Here is a 9,480-nt window from a genome sequence, read left to right on the forward strand (position 1 = left end):
ACGAATTGTGCTTCCTCAAAATTCCTTTGTTGTAGTCTTAACTCCCAGTACTTGAGAATGTAACTGTATGTGGTGACAGGATCATGAAAGAGCTAATTAAGTTAAATCAAGGCCATTGGGATGGGCCCTCATCTAATCTAGCTGGTGTCCATATCATAAGAGATTAGGAAATACTTAGAGAACACCAGGGGAAAGGTAATGTGAGAACACTGTGAGAAGGCAGCCATCTGCAAAACAAGGAGGGGGGGCCTCAGGAGAAACCAATCCTGCCAACACCTTGATCCTGGACTTTTAGCTCCCATAACTGTGAGAAAATAGATTTCCATTGTTTAAGACACCCACTTTGTAGTATTTTGTTATGGCAGCTTTAGCAAACTAATACACTAGTACAGAAAAATAATTCAGAAATAGAGGGAAATTGGCCAAGCAGTATGGATTTCCTTGGAGAAAAACTCTAGAAAAGCATTTGAATGTAGATAATGTCAGCCCATAGGAAAATGAACTAGATTGTTCTAACAGGGAGGGAACAGATGCTTTGACCTTTATATCTGGATACAAAGGTGGCCCAACAACATGTGCCAGGGCCTCTGCTGTCTCCAAGGCTGGGAAAGGGACAGATGTTATGGGTTCTAGATATGTAAGCCCAGAACCTGCTCAAACATAGTGGCCCTAAAGTGGAGGGCCCTCAAATGGAAACTGTGTTGGTCAGTGCTTGTGTGGACAGAGCACTACCTTTTGGACTTGAGAGCCTTTTTCATATACTGCTGAATGGGTTGGTCTATAAGAAGTAGATGGACCAGTTGGCTGCCTTCCAAATGAACAAAACAGTCTATAGTTGTATTAGCCAAATGAGTGGAGGGAGCCCAAATGGCTTATCACCAAGCTGGTCTTGTAGGACTCAATTTGGAAAATAAATAAGCATGTTACTCATTAAACTCTGAGTGTCATGGGAGAAGTCATGGCTGCTACAATAACAGTGGACCACATGGGTAGTCCTCCTGGACTCTCTCCTGATTTCTTCTGCTTATTCTCCAATAACCTTGGGAGTCAATTAAGCAGCTCTAGTAGGTCCATGGATGGGACAAAGAGTTACTGAAATGTGAACAGAAAGACCATAATAGTATAGAGACCAATCTATATTTACATCTAAAAAATAACTGCAATCCACTTCCCTATTCACCCCTCAATAGAGATCTAAAGAATATATAAAATATGCAAATAATCCCTGTAAGCATAAAACATGCTTATGCTCCATGGCTTCAAGGTGGGGGATAGGATGGGGTTAAGGAAGGAGCAGAGGCTACTCCATTTAGCCAACCAGCCATGACAGTCTATGCTTCCATGTCTCTCTCATGCTTGGATTTTTCTGGATCACTCAGAGGGCTCCCCCACTATCTAGACTTAGTGACCTCCAGGATAAGATATTCAAGAAAATAAGATATTCAGGAAAAATGGATAAAGGGAAAAGATATAGTTTAGAAAAATAATGGAGGAAGAAAGAAGCTGGAGTTTGGAAGAAAGATAGCCCAGAATGTGATTCTGTTTGGAGAGTGATAAAGGCCTAAGGAGGAGTTGATTACTGATTATGAGCTGAGAAGAAATAACTCATATGGGGAGGGGGGTAAAAGGAAGAAATTAGTGATTTGTAATCTGAGCAAAATCTACTTCTCAAACTACTGGAAGGCCTGAAAGAATCTATATGTGGCAACATAATGGAAATAAATTTGGTTTGAAGAGGTGTCATATATTTATTCCTTAGCCAGGTGACCTTGAAGAAGTCAATCTCTGAGCTTTAGATTTTTCATCGGTAAAAAGAAGAAAACTATACCTCCTGCCTACCTCATAAGGCTGTTCTGAGCATGAGCATCAAATTAGAAGAAGGGGATCCAACATTTCTATGTTTAAGCAAGCCAATCCTAGAGTCAGATTACCATGCTACTATTCATCTCTATGAATGACTGGCTGTGTGACCTTGAGCAAGTTACTTCACCTCTATAAAGCTCATTTTGGCATCTATAAAATGGTTTGATATGTTAAGCACTAAATATGAACTAGGAGAATTAAAGAAACAGTCAAAGGAATCCATGGTTCAGATTGAAGAGTACCAAGAGCTGCATAGACTTATCCAAATTGAATTGGATATAATTCTAAAGGGGACTTGAATCCTTCCCACAGACCTGAATCCAGGCTACACATCTGAGCCTGGAGTATGATGCAATAGTCTCCACCTAAAGCTATCTTCTCTGCCTATAAGGTGTGGTTCCTACTACTTTGAATAAAACTGACCTCATAGTCTGTGTTGTTGTGATGTTTTATTCTAAGGAGCACAAAGTATCAAAGGAAGGCTAGTCTTAAGGCTTTAGACACAGAAAATCCCCAAGCTCTTGGGTGTCCCCTTCTAGATAGTATTAGAGCTGTAAGCACCAATACAAAAATGTCTCTCCTTGCTCCAAAATAATATCTTAGATTCTACCAAGGATTAATTACCTCCCCAAAACTTTTCCAGGACATGCTGGTATCCACATCAAGAATTTCTTCTTATCCCCTAAACCAGGACTTCCTATGAAGACCCCACAACAAGGGATACAATAAATAGCATATTTGGTGATGTTACAGGAGAAGCCCCTATTACTGAGGCTCCATACTCTGGATAACCTGGGTCAGCTAACCTGTGAGCACAGAGAGGTGTGTCATCCATGCCTTAGAAGTGCCCTAGAGGGACCCAGGTCATGTCAAGGCAAGGTTCTGAGACCAGGTGCCAAGTGAAATGCCACAACCTTCATGGCGGGGTTCAGGATCTGAAGGAGGGGCTGATGCACAAATGAAAATATTATACAAGTAATATTAATTTAGAAGGCATTGCGGGCCTGGTGGAGCCTCTTTCTTGAAGAAACACACTGACCTCTGGCCTGGTCCGTTTTTATTCACTTGAACACACATTTTCCTTTTAGCAATGCATACAAGCAGATCAAAGGTAAAGTTTGATAAACAATGTAAGGATTATCAGGTTAGGAAATTGTCCTGAGCCATTGAGCCCACAGTAGGGCAGTTTTATGCTGATTTTCAACCCAGGGAATATCCAAGTCCATTGGTCTTCCAATGTTTCTTTTTGCATTTTTATACTAACTGCTGTTTGCTTTAGCCTCCAGGAGTAGAAGTTTAATTCCATCTTCTATTTCTGCCAGGAAGACAAGCATCAGGAAGGATCAGGATGTAGCTTTCCCTCTGACTTGATCCCAAATAAACATTCTCTTAGATCCACCTATCATAATTCTCATACTTCTCTATACTTCCCATTTCTTCCTGTAGGCCTGAGACCATTTTCAGATCTGTATAATCAGGCAAGACAACCTTTCTAATTCTCAGTCTCATCTTCTATAAATGGAGATAATTTTGTTCTGCATAACTCACAACTAAAATGTTTGTGAAAAGTTTAACTTGTAATTCAACCCAAATGAAAATCAGCTTGGTTGTGTGAAAGCCCTTTAAAAACTGTCAGGCACTATACAAATATAGCAGTGTTCCCTCCTGGATATAAGCCCATTGGAGGTTAGAGGGTGTGCAGTGAAGAGAGGGGAGGGCTCTGAGCAGTGGGTCTCTTGGTAAGGAGAAGCTGGCTTCCAACCCCTTAGGTCTCACATTGGCATTTCCCCCAATTCACTCTGGTTTCCAGTTATTCCATCCCTCTAACCTACTTTCTATCTCACCACTTCTGAGCTTTTCTCATTTGGTTCTTCATCTCCAGAATATTTACTAATTTCTACCTTTCATATAATTCAATGAACTCTGCCCACTCCTGCCTCCTACTAACCCTGAGCTCAGAGGAACTGAGAAGCCTCTTCATCGGAGGGCCCTTCAACCAAGGCTCACATAGACTCATACACAGACTACTTCCATCTCTATACCCCTCTGCCATGTTGTGCCTCAAAAAGTAACAGAACTGTGTCTTGGTGGCCATGGAAGGTCCCAAATTGAAATAATTTTCTGGAAATATTCACTCTATATGGAGCTCAGCACGGTAGTGCCATTGCATTTAAAATAGAAAATCCCAAACACCCCCCACCACCACCACCACCACACACACACACATACACACACTGCAATTCTGTTATTGATCACCCAATACTTGGCTCCTTTACCATGTGCTAATCTTTCTACCTACTGCTACTCTTCTGATCAGAACCCAATTTTATCATTGTCTAAACACTTTTTAATATCTGATTTGGAGCACATAATGCTAGCTCAGGCTGTCAGCTCTTAGCAATTGGGGCACTTTTTATCAGTTAGTATAGATTTCCATGGCAACCAGGAGGCTGCTTAAAGAGACCCCATAATAGGGTGAGTGGTGAGAAAGGCCAAGGTCCTGATGGTGAATAAGAGGAGGAATGTGGTTTTCTGTCCCCTAAATGTATCTGGTAGACACCAATTTAACTCTTGCCCTTTCCACCTCCCAAATACCCTTCTCTACAGACTTTGGTAGGCAGGAGAGCCAGCTAAAAGCCTATAACTCCAAGGAACACAGCCTCTTCCTTCTCATTACTTCTTCATGTTACAATCCTGGTTCCTCAAAGCCTTGGATTTGACCTTCCTGCCCACTGATTTACAGTTGAGAAAGGGTCTTCATGCTCAGATATAGAAACTTAGAGAAGACTTCTTTCCTCTCAGGGGACTCTAGGATACTGAGCAGCCACATTTGCAACCAATATCAGCCCTTCCTTAAAGTCAATTAAATAAATCTCCATTAGGTCAGAGAATTCCTAAGGGCCCTTTAAAAATTGTCAAACACTATAAAAATATAGCATTATTCCCTCCTGGATATAAGCCCATTGGAGGTTAGAGGGTGTGCTCTTCCTTCTCCTAACCCCCCATCCCCTGAGCCTGAGAAGGCCCAGATGTTGTATGTGGGGCTTGGATTCCCCTGTTCTCATCCTGGAATACCTCTATGAATCACCTGGTCTTCTTCCTCTCTGCCTTTAGAAGGTAAGTGTTCTAATCACCTGGAGGTCACGAACCCACAGAGTGGCCAAAAATAGCAGAGTTGATCCAAGACCCTGGGAAAAGGAAAGCTGCAGCTGTGTTTGTACAGGGAGTAGGGGTGGCCATCCACCTTCACCTCGGGAGGTATAAAGGCTCTTCACCACCAACCTGATTCTACTTCTGCCACCATGAATCCACTCCTGATCCTTGCCTTTGTGGGAGCTGCTGGTGAGTTCCACGTGTTGCTTCAGGCACTGTCTCCTAATACAAGTTCTACCACCTTGCTGCCTCTCCTGTTTACCTGTGCTCTGATGTTCTATCTTCCTTGTCTAGAACCTCTCCATCCCATTCCTGGGCTCTCTTTTGGCCTTACCTCTCTCACCTTCTGCATGGCCTATTGTCAGCTCCATCATCAATTCATCTCAAGCTTTTAGTAGAGAGGCTGGAAAGAGAGGTGAGGTGAAACTGTTTTTATTAAATAGACTAGTCATCTTGAGGCTTAGCTCTGGGCTATTGCACTGTGCTTTTTAAAAATTTTTTTTTTAATTTTTAAGGTATTACCATTGTGGCTATTCTTAACCCCAGATATACCACCTACAGAGACAAAGAACACTCATGCCCATGTGCTAGCTCTAGAAATTCTGACTTCTTTAGCCTAAGGTGTGGCCTGAGCATTGAATTTTTAAGCTTCCCAGGTCATTTTAAGGTTCCCAGGCATAGAGCCAAGGTTGAGAATCACTGTTCTATCAACCAATAGCAGTGCCTGCCTACCTTTGTCCCATCCAATGGGTGTGGGGCCTCCTCTCCCTGGTCTCTCTGTGCAGATTTGAGCTATGGGAGAAGCTGGTGCAGTCAGAGAGATTGAGCCAGGAGGTTTTCCTTGTTGGGCCAGCCCATCCTGATCCTCAAGGCTGATAGCCCTGGGGAGCAGATGAGTGATGTTGAGTGAGAGAGAAGCATTCAGTGAGTGAGAACACCACATTCTGAGCTGCATTACATTGAGGGCACTCTGAGGATGTTTATTGTGTCCTCATTTTCCTGGTGCCCCTGTAGAGGTCAGGGCTGGAGCCCTGTGGGTTACCTAGCTATGTGCTCTGCAGACACACAGAGAGACTCAGGAGAACCACATCCATTACACTTACTGGGGATGGCAGTGTGTTCTCACTGCCCATCACCGCTGTGCTTATGGAGGAATCCTAATTAATATGACCCAGCCACCGTGCTCTGGCTGCACCCTCTAACATCCTGTTTAATCGGCTTCTCTCTTCTGTCTCCACTCAAGTTGCTTTCTCCACTGATGACGATGACAAGATCGTCGGGGGCTACACCTGCCAGGAGAATTCCGTCCCCTACCAGGTGTCCCTGAACGCTGGCTACCACTTCTGTGGCGGCTCTCTCATCAATGACCAGTGGGTGGTGTCCGCTGCTCACTGCTACAAGTCGTAAGTGCTGGGCCCTGATGGCAAAGCCCACAGAGGGGCCCTTGGAGAGCTTGGTTCAGTCCAGGGGAGGGTGGGGGAGAAGGACCGTAGAGAGGAGAAGTTGTCAATGATAGCTGATGCCCAGGTGTGGGGGTGATGAGGGACACATGTAGGAAGACTCTGACACCCCAAATAAATAAATACAACAGCCAGAGCTATAGTCATGAGAGCAGAAAGGGGCTATTTAGGGTAGAAGGCCCAACTGGGAAACAGGCAAGGACTTCATACAAGTAACCTTTGCCAGTGCATGCACATATAAATACCTAAGAAATATAAAATAATAATAATAATAATAATAAAAAAAGCGCCTGGGCCCTATCTCAAGGTAATTAATTCAGACTTTTCAGGAAGAAGTGTCTAAATGTTGGTGTTTTGAATGCTCTCTGCTTCTGGTGATTCTATTCTATAGCAGAGCTGAGAATCACTGCCTAGAGCAAGGGTTCTCAAAACTGAGTGTGGGTCAGAATCGCCTGGCAGATCTGCTGGACCATGGGTGACTGGATCACACCCCCAGAGGTGGGAACCGAGGCTTTGCATGTCTAACAATGTCCTGGGGCCACACTTTGAGACCCACTGGATTATATCATCCAGAAAGATAGTGCTTGCCAGATCAGGGAGGGAGCAAAAGTCACCACTGTACGTAGCAAAGTCACAGAGGGTGAACAATGCCTGGGGGCTTCAAGTAGTTCATCTGTGCCCATGACATTGGAGGCATGGTGGGGGAGTGCAGAGTGCAGCTGGAAAAGCAGATTGATGAGTCACTGCAGCTGGACCTCTTCATCCCATCCCAGCCCCACTAACACCTACCTCTGAAGCAGAAAGGCTTAGTGTCTCAACTATACTTCCTCCTGCCCCTCTGCTGTCCTGTGACATGAGTACAGCCCCACCATTGCCACGACCTTCTTGGTGGGTTCAGAATAACTTGAAGGAGAGCTGACGATACAATAGATACACTATACAAAAAAATATGAATTTAGAAGGCCTTGGGGTGGAGGGAGGGGAAACCGAATTCTGGCCTACTCAGCTTTTTATTCACTTTGAATACACATTTTTCCCTTTAACAATGCATTCAAGCAGATCAAAGGTAAAGTTTGGTAAATGATGTAAAGATTATCAGGTCGGGAAATTTCCTGGAGTCATTGCAATCACAGCGGGCACAAAATTTGTGCCTTCCAATGTCTCTTTTTGATGTTAACTGCTGTTTGCATTAACCTCCAACACACCATGAGCAGGGAGCTTGGGATCCCAGAAAAGAGTGGGGGTGTACGAAAAGGTCCTAAGTTCTCTCTCAACAGTCGCATCCAGGTGAGGCTGGGAGAGCACAACATCGAAGTCCAGGAGGGGAATGAGCAGTTCATCAACTCCGCCAAGGTCATCCGCCACCCCCGCTACAACAGCTGGACCCTGGACAATGACATCATGTTGATCAAGCTCTCCTCACCTGCGGTCATCAGTTCCCGGGTGTCCGCCATCTCCCTGCCCACCTCCTGTGCACCTGCTGGCACCCAGTGCCTCATCTCCGGCTGGGGCAACACCCTGAGCTCTGGCAGTGAGTGGGGTTCTCACTTCTTTACTCTCTGACTTCCAAGGGTTTCTCAGAACTCAGCATTGTCTGAGCTCAGTCCCCCTGGTGTCTAGTCTGCAAATAATATCAAGTGTCCACCACCCTCAAGCTCTGTCCTGAAGGCCAGAGAGATGCAGAGTCTCAAGGAGTTGACCCAAAATAGGACAAGCATAAGCACTTGCTATGCTCACCTCCAAAGAGGGGTTCAGCAGAGATTATTCTGGGAAATGAATCGCCTTGACTCTCTTGGGGGCTTAGGTTCTTGGGGACAACCCCAGATTACCATTCTCCATCCTGGCTTGATTGACTCTCATTTCTCCTTTCCTTTAACCTCCCTGCTCCTCAAAGTCAACTATCCTGAGCTGCTGCAGTGCCTGGATGCCCCACTGCTGGCCCAGGAGCAGTGTGAAGCTGCGTACCCCGGACAGATCACCGACAACATGGTGTGCGCCGGCTTCCTCGAGGGAGGCAAGGATTCCTGCCAGGTGATTGCCCCTTTGCATGCTGAGACCCCTGCCCATCCACATGGCCTGCCTGGAGGCTGGATTTGAACCCCCAAGGCCATGAGCCTTATAAAATGTGTTGTGTCTTCCTCCTCCACAGGGTGATTCTGGTGGCCCTGTGGTCTGCAATGGAGAGCTTCAGGGAGTTGTCTCCTGGGGCTATGGCTGTGCCCAGAAGAACAAGCCTGGTGTCTACACCCGGGTCTGCAACTTCGTGGACTGGATTCAGGAGACCATGGCTGCCAACAACTAAAGATCCCACCTGTCCCCCTGCCATCACTATGTTAATAAAGTGACACTAATCTGAATGCCTATGTCTGTGCCTGCTTCCCCACCGGGCTCTGGGCAACACCCTCCCACCAAGGTCAGCCGGGCCTGGCTGGCCCTCATACCGAGTACCCCCACTTACCAAAGATGCTCCCTGGCATACTAGTTTAATGGCACATAAAAAGATGGAATCCAAAATCATAAGCAGGAGCGAGGGGAGGCTGTTTTCTAGAAGGAAAAATACATTTCTGAGCTGGCATGCAGTGCTGGAGTGTGCCCACAGGGGGCATGGCATGGTGGGCCCTTTCCTTCCTCTAGCTGTAGCCAGATTGAACACACCTGGGGAAGCACCTGTGCATCTACCTTGGCCTCTTCTGAGTCCCTCTGTCATGTGTACTTAGCCAGCATGTGCTCCCTAATGTGCCCTACTTCCTGACAATCTGACATGTGTCTGGGGGGGGGGGGGGGGAAGAGACCTCCCTGGGTCTCCATCCTTCAAGCTCCAGAGAAATCAGCCTTTTGTACATCTCTCCTGATGATATCAATATGTATATACTGTTGACATTTCATGATTGTTGCACCCTCCCTTCTGCAGTAGATACCATTTCTGTGGTACAGATGAGAAAGTAGAAGTTAGTTTATCTGCATCCCTCATTCAGCAAATGGTAAATCTAGGGTTCAATTTCTT

At 45.5% G+C, this 9,480-nt stretch overlaps 1 protein-coding gene across 1 annotated transcript; it reads left to right on the forward strand.

The window, feature by feature from the left end:
• The first annotated feature begins 5,110 nt into the window (after window positions 1-5,110).
• PRSS2 (serine protease 2) lies at window positions 5,111-8,833 on the forward strand. The gene is made up of 5 exons (XM_036429088.2): window positions 5,111-5,205; window positions 6,260-6,419; window positions 7,754-8,007; window positions 8,371-8,507; window positions 8,626-8,833. Exons 1-5 carry the CDS (start codon window positions 5,166-5,168, stop codon window positions 8,776-8,778), a joined length of 744 nt encoding a protein of 247 aa, XP_036284981.1. The 5' UTR covers window positions 5,111-5,165; the 3' UTR covers window positions 8,779-8,833.
• Window positions 8,834-9,480: the final 647 nt, after the last annotated feature.

The sequence above is a fragment of the Pipistrellus kuhlii genome, unplaced genomic scaffold (assembly GCF_014108245.1).
Source record: "Pipistrellus kuhlii isolate mPipKuh1 unplaced genomic scaffold, mPipKuh1.p scaffold_m20_p_10, whole genome shotgun sequence".
NCBI lineage: Eukaryota > Metazoa > Chordata > Mammalia > Chiroptera > Vespertilionidae > Pipistrellus > Pipistrellus kuhlii.

Excerpts from the sequence above, each read along its gene's own strand:
- PRSS2 (XM_036429088.2), top strand. The coding sequence starts at position 5,166 with ATGAATCCACTCCTGATCCTTGCCTTTGTGGGAGCTGCTG. Across the intron at positions 8,008-8,370 it reads CAACACCCTGAGCTCTGGCA|TCAACTATCCTGAGCTGCTG; the intron begins GTGAGTGGGGTT and ends TGCTCCTCAAAG. Across the intron at positions 8,508-8,625 it reads GAGGCAAGGATTCCTGCCAG|GGTGATTCTGGTGGCCCTGT; the intron begins GTGATTGCCCCT and ends CCTCCTCCACAG.